Here is a 21514-nt window from a genome sequence, read left to right as displayed (position 1 = left end):
TATATATCAATGAGCTCGTTCGCGAGCTTTTGCTTATTTCAGCACGACCTCGACCGGAATGCTAAAGGTTAACTCAAAAGGATAATCAAACGGGCGTTGAGCAAATAACCTATCGGCTTAATCGCCAAAACTATGCAAATTTAGCACAGAAAGTCAAGGGTGATTTAGCAAAAACAAGGAGGTCAAACAGTTTGTGATACGCCACAAATCGGGCGCGGCAAATCTAGTCCCACACGGGTGCGGCCGCACGCCGCGGCTAGGCCCGAACACAAAGGGACTAATAACTTAAACGGGACGTCAAAGTAAACGAACAAAATGAACCAACTCGGTTCAAATAACCCAAATAAACCAAAAATACAAACGAAAACGGAAGAGGATGAGAAGGAAATGTCGAAAATAGCACGGCTCAAGGAGCAGCAAAATGGCGTGGCGTAGTAGTAGTAGTAGTAGTAGTAGTAGTAGTAGTAGTAGACGACGACGACATAGTAGTAGTCGTAGACGTAGTAGTAGTAGACATAGTAGTTGTAGTAGTAGTAGTGGTAGTAGTAGTAGTAGATGTAGTAGTAGACGACGACATAGTAGTAGTCGTAGACGTAGTAGTAGTAGTCGTAGACGTAGTAGTAGTAGTAGTAGACATAGTAGTTGTAGTAGTTGTAGTAGTAGTAGTGGTAGTAGTGGTAGTAGTAGTAGTAGTAGTAGTAGTAGTAGTAGTAGACGTAGTAGTAGTAGTAGTAGTAGTAGTAGACGTAGTAGTAGTAGTAGTAGTAGTAGACGTAGTAGTAGTAGTAGTAGTAGACGTAGTAGTAGTAGTAGTGGTAGTAGTAGTAGTAGTAGTAGTAGTAGTAGTAGTAGACGTAGTAGTAGTAGTAGTAGTAGTAGTAGTAGTAGTAGTAGATGTAGTAGTAGACGACGACATAGTAGTAGTCGTAGACGTAGTAGTAGTAGTCGTAGACGTAGTAGTAGTAGTAGTAGTAGTAGACATAGTAGTTGTAGTAGTAGTGGTAGTAGTAGTAGTAGTAGTAGTAGTAGTAGTAATAGACGTAGCAGACGACATTATTACAGTAAAAGGAATGTTCATTTTATATTGTGCAAAACAGTTTTATTGCATGAAGTTGAACACCCTGCCTGACGACATTTACTAACTTGGACAAAATTAATTGGAGAACTTCAAAAATGAATGTAAGTAATTATCAAATGACTTGTTTTTAGCTCACATTATCTTACAATATTGATCATGTAATCTTTACGATGTTCAAAGATAGCATTCTTGTCTGGAAATATGCTCACCAATAGAAACATTTCAGGCTGACATTCAGGAAGCTTTCCTTCTTAACCTGTGACCTTTGACTCTTCCCCCCTCCCCAGGTGAAATGTGACCGGTACTGGCCTCTTCGTGGTGTGGAGATATATGGCTTGGTATCTGTTACCCTGTTGGATACCATCGAAGTGGCGAGTTATTGTCTTCGATCCCTCACCTTGTGTAAGGTCCGTGCCTGCAGTCCGTGTACACAGGTCAGAAGGCCTGTGGTTAGAATCCCAAAGTTGACTTCCTATATGTTCATGCCTAGAGAGTAGGAATGTTACCAACACTAAACCTCTGATTTACAACAGGTAAGGTCATGATGATATTGGCATTAATCATACTATGTATTGTGTGTGTGTGTGTGTGTGTGTGTGTGTGTGTGTGTGTGTGTGTGTGTGTGTGTGTGTGTGTGTGTGTGTGTGTGTGTGTGTGTGTGTGTGTGTGTGTGTGCGTGCGCACACATGTTTGACTTGTATGGGTATGCGGATGTCTTCTGATACCTCAGGGGGATGGATGCCCCTGCCTTGCATTACCCCAGGCCACCTGTGGGCAAGGTGTAGTACCTGTCAGCCCCCCTTACCAGGGTAACAGTCTGCAGACATGCGGTTTAAATGGCAGATGGCTCTGAACATCTGGTGGATTTTTTTTTTTTTGGTATGCTGAATCGAGGCTCGTGAAAGAGCTAACATTTACTTCACAAACAAATCAACCAGACAAACAAAATATATAAAAAGAGGGAGCGGAAGACAAGATGGGGAGAGAAGGGGAAGCACACAAACACAACATTTGAGAGCAGGGAGATGTGTGCGAGGGAGAGGGCTTGGGGGGAGGAGGCGTGGGAAGGGGGGAGGGGGGTGGGAGAAGTATAAAACACAAGGACACGAAGGACTTCCAGGACAGAAGTTGGTATTTCCAAAAAGTGGAATTGGGGTTAAATTAGCGGGGGTAGAAAAGATCAAGGTTTTGGATGGGGGAAGATAAGAGATGGTGGTGAACAGCTGTTTTAAAGACCTGGAGGGAGGAGTGGGATTGAAGAGAGTGAGGGAGTTTGTTCCAGAGGGCGGGAGAAAAGAGGAATGAAGGAGTGAAGGTGAGCAGATTGTCTTGATTTTGGCAGTTTAACCATAAGAGGGTTGCAGGCAGATCTTGTGCGACCTGTCGGAATATTTGCGGGACAGAGCCCAGAGAGAGCTGGGGGGGGGGGGGGGGACAAGGCCAGAGAGGAGTCGGTAGAAGACGGAAAGACCACCAACCTGCCTGCGGTGAGTGAGTGAGAGGCCCTTGGAGTTAGCTTCATCGCAGGAGTTAGCTTCATCTTCATCGCATCCAATCAACTTCAACAGCACGGGCAGAAGAGGGTGAATTCCCCAACGACCAGCAGAGGGACGGAGACGAGTGGCGACCCCCCCCCCCCCCCCACCCCGACCCCCGTCTATGCCACACACTTACTCCTGTGTACCAGCCATAGAAACACAATATGATTGCAAACACGCCATCATTGCCTGTGGAGACTCATTGACTTGTATGCATGCTTAACCTGTCGGGCAGAATGTGGTGGTTGTACTTGTGGTGTGCCAGGGAACGTTTCAGGCATTAAAACTTCATAGCCTCACGGGGGTTTGGGAGGGGGTAGACGACGCAAATTCTCTATGATAATGCATTCTGTATGAACACCTAATATAATCGACTAGTACTTGGCCATCTTGCATACATGATATATATTTTATATACTACGAAACCACTGGACGAAATATATTGAAAAGTGATGGATGTACTCCGGATGTGCAGGGATACATTCTCCAAAGTTTGGATGGCCAACTCCAACTTAGGTTTTTACTTTTATGTGAAAGTGGGAAATTATCATACCTGTTAATGCGCTCCTGCGCCGCTTGACAGAGTAACTCGAAAACTGGCTGTTATTGCTAAAAAAAAAACACAAAAATCGAACTCTCAGAAGTTGTATAAATCAATCTAAAATACACCAATAATTATCTGTGTTGTAGTATAATGAAAACAATAATCATCAAATATGTGGTGGAGAGCATTGAAACATTCGTGTCTCTGTTTGTTTGTGTTTTTTGTTTGTGTGACGAAATGTGTTGAAACTTGTTCTACTTCGCGTGTGCATGTCCCCCTCCCTCTTCTCCCCCCTGCTGCTTCCAAAGGGAGTGGGTGTTTCTTGCAGCAAAATGCACTCGATGGAGATGCTGATTCACACCGTTGTTTTCCGTCGTGCAATACCGCCCCAAAGGGCACATATACCGTCGCCTGGCCATGGCATGAGCAAATATAGTTTACTAAGAACACCTGCTCCTTACAGGAGCGTCAAGCTGATGAGGGATTTCCTTAAAATTGGAGGTGGTCATCCCAACTTTCTAGAACATTCCCATGCACACCCTGAGTACAACCAACAAGTTTAAATGCATTTCATCCCACACACAAACAGACACGTATGTTTCAATGTATTTCCCCACATCTATGATGACTATCGTTTTTATTTTACTAAAACATAGAAAATTGGCATATTTTGAATAATTATAATATGAGGCCCATCAGCACACTAAGACCGAGCTCCTTTTATATATAGACTAGCTGAAATACCTGCTGTTTGCCCAGGGAAATTCCCGGGAAGGGGTGGAGGGAGATTAAGGCAGGGAAGGTGTTTGATTAACTTTTATTGTGATAACACAGTTTTCAAGGGGAAAGGAGGGAGGGGAGGGGTGAGAGGAGTTGAGGGGCAAAGGGGAGAGAGGAGGGGAGGGGAGCGGGAAGGGAGAGATGTACTGCATATACATCTTTTAGGGGGCGGGGGTCGGGTGGGAGCTTTGATAGACCCCTTCGTTTTGGGGGGGAGAGGGAAGGGAGAAGGGAAGGAGGACAAATTTGCCCATGCAGAGACTGCTTTAACCTCAGCATTGTTCAGGTAAAGAAAGGAAATTGTGATACCCCCTGCCACCACCACCAGGTGGCGCTACACCGTACACATTTACATGGAGAATTTATACCTCCTCTTGCCCCCCTCCCCTCACAGCCCCTTGTGAGGCAGCAGCCTATGTTACAGTTGTATTTGTACCCCGAGTTTGGAGTTTATAACTTAAAAGATGTGGCTGTGCATAAAACAGAGAGAGAGAGAGAGAGAGAGGGGACAGAGAGAGAGAGGGGACAGAGAGAGAGAGGGGACAGAGAGAGAGAGGGGACAGAGAGAGAGAGGGGACAGAGAGAGAGAGGGGACAGAGAGAGAGAGGGGACAGAGAGAGAGGGGACAGAGAGAGAGAGGGGACAGAGAGAGAGGGGACAGAGAGAGAGGGGACAGAGAGAGAGGGGACAGAGAGAGAGGAGAGAGAGAGAGAGGGGAAAAAAAGAAGAGAAAGAGAGATTTTTGCCTTTTATAGGTATAGATTTGTACAACTTCAAGGTGTTTGATTAATTTTTATTGTGATAACACAGTTTTCAAATTATTCTGTCCAATTGTACAGGGGTGCATTAGCAGGTATGATTATTCACCCACTTATAATAATTCCCCTTTTTTATATAAAAGCAAAAATATATGTTTGAGGTGGCCCTCCAAACTTAGTTGAATGTTCCCGTGCATGCACAGAGTACAATCAGCACTTTTCAATTTATTTCATCCGGTAGTTTGGGAGTACATAAAATGCAGAGCACGTGTGTATCTTGGCCAAGTAGTTTTCAATTATTTAAGGTTTTCATACAAAGTTACTATTATATTGTTGTAAATTGCTCGATATACTGTACATATATGCCAAGATACTCTAACCCGATGGAGAACGACTGCTTTTCAAAATTCTTGCTGGAGTACTACAGGAGACACACTTTCCCCTTACCTATTTATTATAGTGCTTGATTTACATGCTCAGAAATGCTATTAAACGTAAGGACGAGGAATTGGGGTTCCAAATACAACAAAGAAAACGTAGAAGAGGCAAACCAGAAGTTTTTGCTGATGACATGGTCTTATTGTCAGAAGAAATTGATCATGGATAATAACCTCTCAATAGAGTCTAAACAAGTGCAGGTAAGACAGGGTTAACAATGAATGCAAATAAAAGAAGAAAAAGAGCAATCAGAGATTGCAAACCCTTGCCAGAATGTATTTTCAGTGGTTTTTAAGACTTTTGTGTTAAAACAAATATGGCGGCCGAACCACCTGACCGATGACATCATCATTATTTTTTTTCTAAACTAATTTATTCCTAGATTATGCTTAAGAAATTTCATCTTGATCGGATGAAGTTTTGTACTTGTCGAATTACGACGTCATAATGGAGGCACCTATGACATCATCATTAAAATATTTTATTCCCCATGGAGAGTTCTTTACAATGAGCCATATCTCAATTTTTTCTATTCAGCACTTTCGAAGATATAGAGGTGCAAAGTTTTTCGGTTTTTCCAAGATGGCGGCCGAACCACGTGACCGATGACGTCATCATTATTATTTTTTCCCTCCAGTTTCTACCGTCATGGCGCTCTAGAAATTTCATCTTGATTGGATTAAGTTTTTTACTCATCGAATCATGATGTCATAATGGAGGCACCTATGACATCATCATTAACATATTTTATTCCCCATGGAGACTTATTTACAATGAGTCATGTCTCAATTTTTTCTATTCAGTGCTTTCCGAGATATAGAGGTACAAATTTTTTCGATTTTTCCAAGATGGCGGGCTGAACCACGTGACCTATGACATCATAATTATCATTAAAAAATTATACAGGTGGAGTTGCACCTATGGTGAAATTTTCCTGTCAATCGGACCAACAGTTGCAGAGAAAATCGTATTTATTCTGTGCGGACAAACAAACAAACAAACAAACAAACAGACAAACATACAGACAAACAGACAAATGAAAAATCAGCCAGAGACTGAGGATCTGCCGGAATGTACTTTTTTTTTTTTTGGCCAACCACTCCCCACCATCACAGTCGTTTCTCCAACGCGCAATCCCACGAGATATGTGGAAAGGACTACCCAAAACCAATTATCTTCTTTTTGATTCGTATATTAACATAATTAAAAGTAAATAATTACCTCTGCCAAAGTTCAAACGACGTGGGTTTAATCTCTACATGAGAGAATTCCACATAGCTATTTGGGCAGTGTATAAGCTAACAGATAGCTGTCTCCATTGATCTTGCCAATGCCGTAACACCTATTGGCTCAAAATCATTTTCACTGTTGACTTGGTAGTTTTTACAATAAAGGAAACACGTATCGGGAGAACATATGACATTGCGATTGTGAATGTGACAGCTCTGAGGCGTCTTTCGCTTCGCATCACAGTGACGGCGATCACCAACATGGTGGCTGTAAGAATAAAATCTGGCTTCACGCCTCCTCACCACCCAAAATCTATTCCGGCAAGTAACAAACCAACCAACCAACATACTTGCCGAAATCTATTCCGGCAAGTAACCAACCAACCAACATACTTGCCGGAATCTATTCCAGCAAGTAACCAACCAACCAACATACTTACCGGAATCTATTCTGGCAAGTAATAAATGGACAAACAGACAGGGGTGAAAACATAACCTCCATCCACCTTTGGTGGCGGAGGTAACACAATCAGGATGAAGGACCCAATGAAAATCCGCCTTATCACGGCTTCATTTAAACTGTCGAATCCTTCCGCTGTATCACTCCGTCTCGCCCCGGCTTCACATTGCAGTCACGATTTTCACGTTTTGGGTGACCTTGAGACTGACTTTGGGCCTAGAGAGTTAAAAATTGGGCACAGTCTATTCCAGGGCAAGGCAAATAAGTGTGTTAAGTATGGCGATGCTATGTGCAATGATGTAGACGTAGTACTGCTCACAAACAGACAGACAGACAAACCAACCAACCAACCAACATACTTGCCGGAATCTATTCCGTCAAGTAACAAACAAACGGCCTCAAATGCAATACCCTCTCCTCTGGCGAGGGTAACTAAAGTAAAGGCTTTCAACCAGTTGAGAGAGGACTCGATCATACAAAATGAGGGAATAAAACTTTGGACAGTCAATGACTGCAAGTGTCTTGTGTCCCGGAGTTAACACAACTCATCATGATGTCTCATCAAGGAAAGCTGCTGCATGGAGAGCTTGCACCAAACTTTCAAAAATATGGAAGTCGGCACTCTCTCAGCATTTCAAGGAATGACTGTTCATGCAACAGTTGAGTCTGCCCTGCTTTGTGGAAGTGGAGCTTGGACCCTCACTGTGACCCATGAGAAGGGACTTAATGGATTCGACTTCTTCGTTCAGCTTTCATTGTCCATTGGTGTGACATAGGACAAATAGAGCTATATGGTTCTCTTCCAAGGCTGTCGGATAAAATTAGAAAAAGACATCATGGAATTGCTTGGCACTGCTTGCGCCACAAAAAACAACCTATTGCCAATTGTATATTGTGGACATCTAGTCATAGAAGGCCAAAGCGGGTCAGATCAGTTCTTAACTACATGAACCTTTTGAAGAAGGATACATGCCTGGAGACAGGGGAATGCTTCATTGAGAGAACTGGAAGCTAAGGATCCATTTCATACAAGTTTGGCCTGAGAGATGACTTAACGAAGAAGAAACGACCGCTAGGACCTATATACACCCCCCACCCCTCCCACCGGGAGCGGCACTATACAATACACATTTACATAGAGAATTTACGCCCCTCGTCTCCTCAATTCCTGAAACCTTCCTTGAAAACTCCAAGTGCAACCACCAAATTTCAACTTGCTCCGTCCAGCTTTTTAGGAGTACATACAAGTCAAAGAAACAAACAAACACACCCCCAAGCCAAATTATATATGGCGTGATACAAGGAGCTTCAAAACAAGACGAGGTCATTTGGCCCATCATGCCAGTGATACAACGACTCCCAAACACTAAATTCTCATTCTATTCCTCATTTATAAGACGAAAGTAATCGTCTCCATTTAGGAGAACCTGGTACATCATCAGATTGATTTTTGGTGGGTGGGTGGGAGGGAGGGATTGTGGTTGAGAATGACTGTGTGATGACTGATGAACAAACACAGAAGGGGTGATCGCAATTCTCACGTGCTTGGCCTACGTTTACAGTGTCTGTAATAATAACACCAGATACCTATTGCCAAAGTATTTTAATTGACTTGGGAAGATCTATGAGGTAGAGCTATGACTGATAAAATAATTATGGAACATGTGGTGAAGATGTTTGTACCCTTGCAGGTGGGAAGCAGGGAAAGGCGCGAAGTGAAGCATTTCCAATTCCTGGCCTGGCCAGATCATGGAGTTCCCAATCACCCAGCCCCTATTCTCGCCTTTGTGAAGCGTGTTTGGGCATGCACCCCCACAGACACAGGACCTCTTGTGGTTCACTGCAGGTACTGTTACTACCCAAGTCATAATTCCTTCCGCAAACACCTGAGCCATATTGCTGGCAGTAGTTGTCAGCTAATTTTAGGCCCAGGACAAAATGAATATTATGAAGTTGCACTTCTAAACATGTCATTGTTTCTTTCCATCTCAGTGCTGGGATTGGTCGAACAGGTTGCATTATTGCGCTGGATACAGCTCTGCATCGCCTACGTGCGGAGCGCTGTGTGGACGTGTATGGCCATGTTACCTGTCTGCGGAGCTCACGCCCTGGCACTGTGCAAAGCCAAGAGCTCTATGGGTTTGTGTACTCTGCGGTGCGTGAAGCCATTGGTGAGACCACAGCTGGAGCAGCCACAGAGATCCCGGTGCGCGTCCTTCACACCAGGCTCCAGCGGCTCCAGCAGCGGGTCCCGGGAGAAAACGTTACAGGACTCGAGCTGGAGTTCAAGGTGATGGTCGCTAACATGTTTAAAATCATAATTTTTGAGTTGGAAAAAAGGTAGAAATTATAATGCTAGTAATAATATATTATCATAAGAAGAAGACTTTTTGGCATTACGCTACAATTGAATAGATTTGACATTTATTCTAAATCTCCGATAATTACTTTCTTCTAATTTATTGCCCTGTAACAGAATATTTTAAATCGCACTACATGTGGTAAATGTCTATTGTCATATTGAATAAGAAAATAAATTGATGTGCATGTCAGCCAGGAATTTCACAGTAATCACCGTGAATACAACTGCCTTATAAATTCGCACTTTTGATATTATTATTAGGCTTCTTTGAACTTTTTTCACAGAAGTACAAAATACATTCTCCGCCCTTTACTTCCCTTAACTGTCTTTGTTCACTGAGATTGTGTTGTCGTCGTTGTCATCGCAACCGCTCCTATTTCACTGGATACACCTGGAGTACTGGATATGCTTCACCTCCAAGTAGCAGCAGACATAGCGATAAAATAACATGTGTTTTGAAGATCAAATAGCTGTTGTTTAACCCAGCTCAGTGACATCATGGTTAGAGCATCTGCTCTGAGTCTGGGAGGTCGGCGATTCGAACCCTGGTCGAGTCATGCCAAAGACTTTTAAAATGGTATGTGCCGTAATGGCCTCCTGCGTTTAAGTTCCTTGGAATGGAACATCTATACAAACATGGGGGCAATACTCCTGGCACTCACCTGGTAGAATAACAGTATACTGCACTGACTAAAGGTATTTTAAACAAATTTCAATGGTTGCTATAAGACAGCGCAGCAGTAGAATCATTCTAACATAACCATAAGACTTTAAACAAACAAACAAACAAAAAAATACCTATTTTGGGGGGCAACCTCCCTCCTCCCCCAACGGTATACCTCCTCAGACCCCAATTTTTCTAATGCCTTGAACAAACTTTGGTACATCATGGGTGATGAAGGTTGTGGTCAAGTTTCATTGAAATTGCGTGTGTAGTTTCAGAGAAGAAAGCAAATACCTATTTTGGGGGTCAAACCTGGATCCACTTTGACCCCCGGTAAACCCCTTCGACCCCGTTTTTTTTTTTTTTTATGTCGTGAACAAACTTTAGTCACAACATAACATAACATATATAATTTGTGAAAAGTTTGCTCACAATCCCTTCAGCGGTTTCGGTTAAGAAGTTGCAAGTGTTTACTGACGGACTGACGACGCACCATCGCATAAGCTCCCCTGAACTTCGTTCCAGGTGAGCTAATAATACGATTGTTCGTCCGTCTGTCTGTAACATTCCATCCCTCCTATTGGTTGGACAGCTGGCCTGACGCCACCAACAAATATTCAACTTGAAAAATATCATACGGCCGCCATGTTTGTGCTTACTGCTATGCGATCTTCGGAGCTGTCATATTCACAATCGCCATGCCTTCCCTTTAAGTTTCCCCCTCAGTGTAAAACGTTAAAAGGATAATCAAATATCGAAACTATCGAAAATATCGAAATATCGAAACTATCGAAACTATCGAAAATATCGAAAAATATCGAATATCGTTTAGAAGGGATTGGAGCCAATAGAGATAGGGACTGCTTAAGAGGCCATAATTAGATGTAGATTGTAGTTCCTAAGAACATTAAAAGGCTTATAGATTCCAATCACAAATGCTTCCTTTCGAACACAGCACAGATAGGTGATCGAGTTCTAATCAGTTTGTTATAATCAGTCGAAAGAGCATCGTCGATCAAGATCATTTAATTTGATGTCATGAATGATGAGCTGCTGCACAAATTGCACACTTTCTCATCCTGGGCCCTATGGGCAAGGCCTTTTTCTGGACTCTTTCCTGGATGCTTTGCGCATGTGTCCTGACCAGGTTGTCCGATTGAATTTGAAACGTACTCGCGTAAAAATATATCTTTTATCACTGCGGTTTAACTTAATTATAAACTGTCTATGCCCGCTTTACTTTATGCACATGTAGAGGCCTCGTATGCCTGTTTTGCTTGCACTACTTTATATATTGTAATGCAATGCTCTTTGGTGGAAAACAGCAGTTGCACCGCCGCTCGATCTTTCCCAGCACGTGCAGAAAGCCATTGCTTGAATGGACTTCAATCGAGGTATAATCGTACTATGTGATGCACAATGTTCATCTGGAGTTGTCTCAATGTTGTCCTGCACAAATACACACTGCGACAACCTTTAGGTTATTGAACACTCCTCAGTCATGACCAACCATTTTCACGTATTATTCAAAGCATGACGTTAACCTGTATTGTCTTTTTGAAAATAATAATAATTGTTTTTGCTTTGGCCAATTTTGAGGTTGGTGGGACCTGAAAGAAGGTTGCCGGTTGGCTTAATCTACCTACTAGTACTACTGTCGAGAAGCACGGTTTCTTAAGTTATCTGTGGATTGTAGATGTTATAACGGCATTGGAATATTTTCTAATTGATGGATTAGTTGCTAATTGCCACCGATTCGGCCCCATAATGCATGCATTCAGTATGGTGGCCAGAAAAGGTCAAGGTGAAGGGTCAAAAAAAGGTTAAGGTGAAGGGATTTCTAGTGGGTTTGACGTCATCCACAAATTACGTGTGCAAATATGGTGAAATGTAGTATCCCCACAACCCTCCCCACGCAAACCTCTACATGTTGCAAACCGTTCCCTTTCTCCCCTTCCTTTTCTCCCAAACTCTTTTGTCTACCCTCTGAGGCTTTCATTCCCTTCGTTTCTTTTTTTTTTCAGCATCCCTGATTTCCTCTTCCATTTGTCATATTAATTGGCCACTTATGTCTTAGTAATTAATGAAAAAGAAGACTGATATCTCCTAATGCCATTATCCTTAAATAAGCCAGTTGTTGGCTTAACGGTTAAGGTGGCTGGCTTAAAATCTTAGGGTCTTGAGTTTGAGCCCCTGTCGTGCCAATGAAATAACAGCAGGTGGGTTCACTCAGCCTGCCATCCTTCTGAGGTCAACAAAATGAGTACTAGCTTACTGGTAATGGGGCAGACACTGCATCAGCAGCACAGCCTCTCTTCCAGAAATAAATGATCATCACTTCCAGAAACAGGATGCAACCAGCAGCTACAGGCTGCATACAACACACCATCATTGTCCTTACATGTGATACATGTACTGTCATTTGCAAAGCCATGCATTTCTCATGAAATGTGATGATATTTAATGAGAATCCCATCACCAGCAATAGCAGGTATTGCAGAAGAGATCACAGCTTAAAAAAGAAAGAGCAGTCAGAGATTGCAGACCCTCACCAGGACGTGTCGTTGGTAGTTTTTAAGGCTTTTGTGTTAAAACAAATATGGCGGCCGATCGACGTGCCCGATGACGTCATTGTTTTTTTATCCACCAATTTATCCATAGATGACGCTTAATAAATTTAATCTTGATCGGATTAAGTTTTGTACTTGTCAAACCTATGATGTCATCATTAACATATGTTATTCCCCATGGGGAGTTCTTTACAATGAGCCATGTCTCAATTTTTTTTCTACGCAGTGCTTTCGGAGATATAGAGGTGCAAATTTTTCGTTTTTTCAAAGATGGCGCCTGTATCACGTGACCCATGACGTCATAATTATCATTAAAAACTTCTACAGGGGGAGTTGCACCTATGGTGAAAATTTCCTGTCAATCGAACCAATGGTTGCAGAGAAAATCATATTTATCCTGTACAGACAGACAAACAGACAAATAAACGGACTCAAATGCAATACCCTCTCCTCTGGCGAGGGTAACTAGAAAGCATCTGAAAATGCAAACCCTTTTATAGCTGTTTGTATTAGATGTCGTCATCTTCTTCCATCTTCCGCAGGCAGGTTGGTGGTCTTTCCGTCTTCTACCGACTCCTCTCTGGCCTTGCCCCCCCAGCCCTCTCTGGGCTCTGTCCCCCAAATATTCCTACAGGTCGCACAAGATCTGCCTGCAACCCTCTTATGGTTAAACTGCCAAAATCAAGACTTTCTGCTCACCTTCACTCCTTCATTCCTCTTTTCTCCCACCTCTGGAACAAACTCCCTCACTCTCTTCAATCCCACTCCACCCTCCAGGTCTTTAAAACAGCTGTTCACCATCATCTCTTATCCTCCCCCATCCAAAACCTTGATCTTTTCTACCCCCGCTAATTTCGGTCCCCTTGTGTTTTATACCTCTCCCCCCCGCAACCCCCCCCCCCTCCCCTTCCCATGCCTCCTGCCCCCAAGCCCTCTCCCTCCCACACTTCTCCCTGCTCTCAAATGTTGTGGTTGTGTGCTTCCCCTTCTCTCCCCATCTTGTCTTCCGCTCCCTCTTTTTGTATATTTTGTTTGTCTGGTTGATTTGTTTGTGAAATAAATGTTAGCTCTTTCACGAGCCTCGATTCAGTATACAAAAAAAAAAAAAAAAAAAAAAAAAAAATGCTCAAAATAATGAAAACAGTTTAAATATAATACAAAATCAAAATTGATGATTTTATGCAGCCTTGACCGTTGAGCTTTAGATAAAAAACAAGTACAAAAAGTTTTAATTAAAACAAAAGCCACGTCGATGTTACACAATGCCTAGATGCAGCTGTGCCTATAACGTCGATGTTATAGGCACAGGACATTCCTATTGATTCGATTACTTGATGTTATTTTTGTGCAAAGTGAAAATATATCTCGGCAATTTCCCGTGTGTGGCGACGAATTTTTAATATATCTCGGCATTTTCCCGTCTGTTATTTCAGGCGGTGTATGACTGACCATGCCGCGAGTTAAAAAATATATATCTCGGCAATTTCCCGTGTGTGGCGACACGTGAACGAAGCTATGCTCCTCTCTCCACATTATTGTGACGACGTATAAATTAAATATTTCATCGTGACGATTGTCATCAAATGGACGAATTTTTAATATATCTCGGCATTTTCCCGTCTGTTATTTCAGGCGGTGTATGACTGACCATGCCGCGATTGTAAAAAAATATATCTCAATGGACTTGAAGTTACAGGCCTTTGAGAATTCATTTCGTTCTATAAAGGGCAACTTTCATCGGATTTTCTTCCCGTTTTTTTTCAACCAAGTCTAAAACTATGTTAGCGACTGTGAAAAATGAAATGATATATCGAATTTGATTTGAAATAAAACTGTGTGAGAGAGGAAGACACCACGGGCCTACAAAACAGGCCTCAAAGCTATGCGGGTTAATAAAATGGTGGATATTTGTTTATGTGAAGCCTCTCCCAAAATGGGTGGAGCTATGGTTCCCAGAATGGGTGGAGCTTTGAGGTTTTGTCTTCTCTGCAAGAACAAGAAGAACAAGAAGAAGAAGAACAAGAAGATCAACAACAACAGCAGAGGGCACTCTATTAGCAGCGTCTGCGACGCGGCAAAAAAAAAAAAATCAGCTTCTAGCTCTTCATTGGTTAACCAACTATATGACCCAATATGCTTTTTTTTTTAATTTCAGGTCAATTGGCCTGAAATTGGTGATTTTATGCAACCTTGACCTTTGACCTGTTGATCTAAAACAAACAATCAGCTTCTAGCTTTTGATTAATGAACCAATTCAGTGACCCGATATGCAAATTCTTTAAATTTCAGGTCAATCGGGTGAAAATTGATGATTTTATGCAATCTTGACCTTTGACATTTGATCTAAAAATACAATCGGCTTGCAGCTTTTGATTGGTGAACCGATTCAGTAACCCAACATGCAGATTCCTAAAATTTCAGATCAATCGGATGAAAATGGACGATTTTATGTGACGCTGACCTTTGACCTTTTGACAAAATTATTAATTTGCCTTCTCCATATTATCATAATAATGCTTTGTTGAAATTTCGATGACAAAACTCAAATGGTAAATTTAAATTTAAGGTCAATTGAATGAAAATTGCTGATTTTATGTGACCTTTTACCTTTTACCTTTTGACCAAATTATTAATTTGTCTTCTCCATATTATCATAATAACGCTTTGTTGAAAATTGGATGACAAAACTCAAATGGTAAATTTAAATTTAAGGTCAATTGAATGAAAATTGCTGATTTTATGTGACCTTTTACCTTTTACCTTTTGACCAAATTATTAATTTGTCTTCTCCATATTATCATAATAACGCTTTGTTGAAAATTGGATGACAAAACTCAAATGGTAAATTTAAATTTAAGGTCAATTGGATGAAAATTGATGATTTTATGTGACGCTGACCTTTTACCTTTTGACAAAATTATTAATTTACCTTCTCCGTATTATCATAATAACGCTTTGGTGAAAATATCATGACATTCGCCCAAATGGAAAAATGTTACGGCCAGGACAGACAAACACACACACACACACACACACACACACACGCAGAAGTGATTGCAACACCCTTTCTCCTGCTAATAAAATTGCTAATAAAACGTTCAAATAGTTCCCTACATAATGAAATTTACCACAATGTGTTTTAGCCCCAATGTGACATCAGCCCGTTTGGGGCTGATACTTTGGGTGTTGTCCATCTGTTTGTCCATCCATCTGGAGTCTCTACTCTTAAAAAATTACCTGACTGATTTATTTGATATGCAGCACATGTATGTAATAATATTTCGGTACGAGGCATGTCAAATTATTTTGGGACCACATCCCCCCCCCCCTCCCGACCACCACCCCAAACCCCCCACCCCACCTCCAGCCAATGAAACAGCCTCAGCAGCCTTATTCGCATGATGGCGCGAGGAGGATCATCATCATTACCATCTTCAGTGTTAACATGCAACTTAGAATTATTTACTTACATACACTTTCACCTCTCCGCTACCATCATATAACTTTTAATTATTTATTTTTGATATACATTTTATCCTCCCTACTACCATGATATAACTTTGGATTATTTATTTATAAACATTTTGCAATCTCCATTGCCTACACATTTCTTTGTTTTTGTTTGTTTATTTATTTCAATGTAAAATCCACACGTCCCATTTTTAAGGTGCAATTGGGGGATGTCATCAATGAGGACTTTTGCATCCTTGTTTATTTTTTTACGATCACCTCATAGAGCTTGTACACAAGTCACATACAGGACAACGACATTAGAAGACATGATTATAATTTTGATTCTAAAGACTTTTGTAGCCAATGGGAAAACACACAGAAGTAAGGAATTTGAACCTTGGTGATGATGCATCCTAAGCCATCATTTCAGATGGAAATGCGAGAGACAACCCAAATAATGATTTTTTTTTGTTTTTTTTTGGTGTACTAAGTCGAGGCTTGTGTAAGAGCTAACACATAGAGCATATAATAAAGGGAGCAGGAGTATAATCAATCAATTGCAAAGTATTTCATAAAATGGGCACAAAAATCCGATTATATGAATGGCCAATCATAGTTTGAGACACAGTACTTGGATTATAAAGGTCACTTGCCCTTTTAGGTTTTATTTCTCAATCTCATCAGTTCAGGGAGGCCTTGACTTTTCTTGAACAGCTTGAGAGTCTTGAGAACAACTGATGGGTGTATCTAAGAGCCTTAAATACCCCCAAAGAGCCAGTTGAAATCTATAGATGTCGATCATGATTGAGAGTGACATTTTCAATAAGCAGGGCCTTCTAACAACAATTTCAATAAGCTGGGGCTTGTTCCACATTGGATTATTTTTTTGGCCAAGTGGCTCCATGGACTACCCCCACGCCCCCTACCAACCGACATCATCTACACTACAGAATCTTGGGTAAAATGCCAGGGGCATAGAAAAGGCACCTTTATGTAAGGGTATGCACCATGTGGCAAAGTATAGAAAAGAAGGGACATTCCATAGCTAATAGAAAATGCCAAACAATGCAAAATAAGGAGCATTCAAAAAATCTCGTGTGCATATTGGACTGCCCTTGTGTTCTAAGGAGGAACCAAGTAATGCTATAGAAACGTTCTTATAAAGGGGCGCCAATTTGAGTCATACAGCTGCATGAAGAAGTAATGTATTTTATTTGCCAGATGTAGGGTGCCAGCTTGGGAGTCTGATGCTTTATCCATTAAGCCATTTAGCCAGCACGTTGGAATTTTTTTTTAAAGGTGTATAAAGTGTGTATATGTACATATTTATATTTGCAATATACCAGTAGAAACCGAGAAACGAATTTTCAGTCCCCACGTTAAAGTTGCATGCAGAGAAACCGTCCCAAAAAAAGGCTCTGCGCCTTTTTTTTGGGGGGGGGGGGGGGGGGGGGGATTCTGCGCATTTTGTATATTTGTATTTGCTCTCTTGTATATTTGTATTTTGTATATTTGTACCTTTGTATTTTTGCTCTGCGCCTTTTGTATATTTTTTCTTATATTTTTCGAGGCTCGTGTAAGAGCTAACGTTAATCACAAAAAACAAACTGACACATAAAACATATGATAAAGGGAGCGGGAGACAAGATGGGGAGAGAGAGGGAAGCGCACAAGTACAACAGTAGAGAACAGGGACATCAGGAGATCTGTGGGAGAGAGAGGGCTTGGGGGGAGGAGGCATGGGAATTGGGGGGGGGGGGGGAGGTGGGAGAGGTAAAAAAAAAAGCAATGGACACTGCTAAGACTTCCAGGAAAGAAATCGGTATTTCAAAAAAGTGGATCTGGGGTGAATTAACGAGGGTAGACAAGATCAAGGTTTTGGATGGGGGAGGATAAAAGATGGTGGTGAACAGCTGTTTTGAAGATCTGGAGGGAGGAGTGAGATTGAAGAGAGTGAGGGAGTTTGTTCCAGAGGCGGGAGAATAGAGGAATGAAAGAGTGAAGGTGAGCAGAGAGTCTTTATTTTGGCAGTTTCACCATAAGAAGGGTGCTGTTGCCTCTCCCTTCATTTCCATACAATAAGCAATTTGATGTGGTACAATTACTCATAATGATGCTGAAATTAAGGTTTAAGAATAATTACGTCTTAAATACAAACAAAATGCATTTACAAGATTTTTATTTGCTCATTATTCAAGACAATATAAAATACTTGAAAAAGTAAGGGGGAAAAAAAAATTCAACCCAGACTGGATTCGAATGCACATTCCCCAACTTAGTAGTCTGATGATTTATCCATTAGGCCATTTACGTTTGATTTGTGTAATAATATTTTGAAGATTTATAAAGTGTATCTATTTTTATATATTTATTTATGTATATTCATTTATATATATTTAATGTTAAAGCAAAAACTATATCACTTTGGTGGAATTTGTTTCGAAGGCCATTAACTAGACCGATTGGCCGATTTATATTCCAAGTTTCACCTAGTTTAAATGTATCGTCCTTGATATATGAGCGACAACACATTTTGGACAGACAGACACCAACGTGATTTTGAAGGTTTTATAAATATTGTCGTGTGATTCCCCTCGGTGAAGACCGGGAAATCACAGATAGCCAAAGCCAGCTTCAACTCCAAAGGCATTCAGTTCAAATATCGGATTTCACTATACAAGGGTGGGAGGAAGAAAGAAGAAGAAGAACCTGAAAGCTTTTACCTGACTTGATCCACCGAGCAGTCTTCAATCCTGCAAAAAGTAACTCAAACGAAAACCGGATTTTAAATGTACAAAAATAACAGGTTTATTTAACGGAACCCGATAACAAGGAAACGCGCCGGTCGACTAAATATCCTAAAATGTAGCGCGCCCACACAAGACGTATAACACACAAGGGAATAATATATGAAAATAAAGTGCCGTGTGTGTGTGTGTGTGTGTGTGTGTGTGTGTGTGTGTGTGTGTGTGTGTGTGCGCGTTCACGCGCGTGCTTAGCTCAACCACTCATGGTCTTGTCGGGGATGGCGTCGGCCTTGTGTGTGCAATCTGGACGCGGCTCCGTGCATGCCAAAACGCCTTGGCACCAAGAAGGCCTCGACTTGCCCTTATTCGCTCGGCCCCGATGAAGGCGTCTCGCACGAAGCGAACAAGCATGCAGCCCGCTTGCTCCGCCGTGCAATGTCCTCACGAATTTGGCACGGAACTGCGATGCACCCAATGTCCATATCAGAAGGGAGAGAGGGTCGAGGGTGAAGGAAGGCTTGAGGGCAAGAGGTCGGAGGTGAGGAATCGTGAGGGCAATAGCGAATGAGGTCCAGGCACCAAGGGATCCAAAAACGAGAGGGCAAAATGCCGGCCAGCCGTGGTTTTTACGTCCTGTCTCTTGACGTCATCGGTCCTCCCTTCCAATCAGTCCGTCGCCTCTCGACCTCTAGAATGTTCTTCCCACGTCAGTCCTTCACCATTGGCCGAGCGCTTCGCGCTCTCCTCCTCATGCCATCAATCGGTGACCAATCAGTCCGTCGCTTCCTCCTACCAATCATCGGGTTGCTTCTTGCTCCGCCCCTGGCCAATCGCAAGTTCTTCCTCACTCTGGACTTTCATTGGTGTGATCTCCCCATCAAACCCCCTTGACCAATCCGTCGCGAGGTGGGCATGGCCTCAGCCTGCCTGAGCAATGTTTTATCGCCATGCTGGCGCAATGCGTGTGCACTTCCTGCCTGCACTTCCGGTGAGTTTTATTGTGGGGAAGAATTTAATTGGTATGTGTGGTGCTAGTGGGCCTGCCTAGTGTTTATTGGTGTAGTGCCATAAGGGACAATGGATAAATCACAAAGTCTTGCACACAGGGGAATTAACGTAATCCCTACTCTAGTTAGCACAAGGCCATCCTTGTATGACCACAAATATACGAGCTTAATCCGACATCTGGGCTAAACAGGTGCTCTACGTATGTACATCAAAATGGATCTTCCTACCCCCGATCATCAGAGCATCTACCTATACAGATCTACCTGAATCTATATATCACTCGAACCCCAAAATTCATAACAATATAACTCAAGAATGCATAAACGGACGTTGCTGAGATTTGGAACATATTACCTCAACGTACAAAGCCATCCTTTACTTCTGATTGAAGCATTTACTTCTGAAATTTGCAGCCAATTTCATGCAGTAGAAGCAGAGAAATGCCTTTTCAGTCCCCATGTTAAAGCTGCATACAGAGAAACGATCCCTTATGTAAATGAAGTAGCGCTTTGCGTCTCCCTTTGATTACACTTGAGATAGACACTGCTCCTGTTCATCTATTGAGGAACTTTGAGCAACACTTTGCTGTAACTGCACTGTGGCCATAAAACAGAAAAATGATATGATGAGATAAGTAAGTCTGTGAATGAGATACTTGGAGTGCAACGAAGCTTCACTGCAGGAGCTATAGGAATAGTTTGGCCATGAGAGGGCGCACCTGCCACAGGTGTTTGGAGAGTTATACACTGCAGCAAAATTAACCGTGGCTCCAGAGAACTTCACCATGAACTGCCAGTGGAAATTCAAATGCATTATTCTCATGACCATTTTATTTATAGCTCCAAGCTGATTCACTCCAAGACATTTCCTTATGAAAAGAAAATCTCCGATTTCTCATGACATAGACATCTGATGATAATTTTCTGATCTCGTGAGAAATATTTGTAATGAATGTGGAATGAATCATGGAGTGATATGAAAGGATTTACATGAAAACTTCATGCAGACCTGTCTGTCGATTTTCATTAATATTTATTTGTTATTAAACCATCAACTTGTTACTAGTTATATTAGTTAGACCACAGCTGTGGTGAGCCATATTACATGATACTCCATCCCAGAGTGAAATGGAATATGGCTCCCAACGATTCAAGTGCTGCCGCTTCCCACTCACTCACCTGAAGGCCCTGGAAATGAAGTCCTTCCATTTCATTGGAATCTTGCAGCAGGAAGCTGAGGCTCTTCCTGCTAACCGTGGGCAGGTTGTTGGCCTTGCGGTTTTGATACCAGCGCTATTCTGATCTTGCCTGGTTCTATTCTGGTCATGCTCATCCTGCCCTCTCTCCTCTCCACCATCCCTACAGATCATATGCATTCTGTCAGAAACCCGTTCCTTGCTACCTTGCTCAAGTAACAATTCGTGTAAAACCATATTTCCATCCGTAAATGGTGGGCAGAACCGTTGAGTAATCACAGCTATAGTCCTACAAAGCATTCTGTCTTTTGGGTCTTTTTGGTCTTCGGGGTATTTTTTGGTGTTTGTGGTCTTAAGGGTCTTTGGGGACTTAAAGAGTCGAATGCTATATTCCAACAGTACGTAATTAATATACATATGTAATTAATAGACAGGATGCAAGCGACATTCATATAGTACGCAATTAATAGATATGCAGTCACCCGGCTTCACCGCCTCAAGACCTCATGGCTTCACGGACTGTTTTTCAGTTTTATACACATTTGAAGAAGAAGAAGACGTTTTGGTCACACATATACATACATAACCATATACATTTGCTCCATTATAATAAGAATGTGAATTTCACCTTATTTTCTAGTTATTTTATGAATGCTAACATAACTATTTTAATCATCGTGAACAATTTCA

The 21514-nt window shown here is 41.8% G+C and overlaps 2 protein-coding genes across 3 annotated transcripts in view; both read left to right on the top strand.

The window, feature by feature from the left end:
* Positions 1–21514, top strand: part of MED8 (mediator complex subunit 8) — a 313799-nt gene that overhangs the window by 159782 nt on the left and 132503 nt on the right. The gene's annotated exons all lie outside the window — the stretch shown is intronic.
* The window catches only part of LOC137424305 (receptor-type tyrosine-protein phosphatase delta), a 413851-nt gene that overhangs the window by 373009 nt on the left and 19328 nt on the right, over positions 1–21514 (top strand). Inside the window, exons 28-30 of the mRNA XM_078772183.1 lie at positions 1366–1485; positions 8517–8671; positions 8818–9115. Of these exons, the coding sequence (XP_078628309.1) occupies positions 1366–1485; positions 8517–8671; positions 8818–9115 (573 nt within the window). The remainder of the gene's footprint in view (positions 1–1365; positions 1486–8516; positions 8672–8817; positions 9116–21514) is intronic.

Source organism: Myxine glutinosa, chromosome 1, assembly GCF_964187855.1.
Source record: "Myxine glutinosa chromosome 1, kmMyxGlut1.1, whole genome shotgun sequence".
Taxonomy (NCBI): domain Eukaryota; kingdom Metazoa; phylum Chordata; class Myxini; order Myxiniformes; family Myxinidae; genus Myxine; species Myxine glutinosa.
The sequence above is the reverse complement of the archived record's forward strand: the minus strand, read 5'-3'. Positions and strand labels throughout refer to the sequence as shown.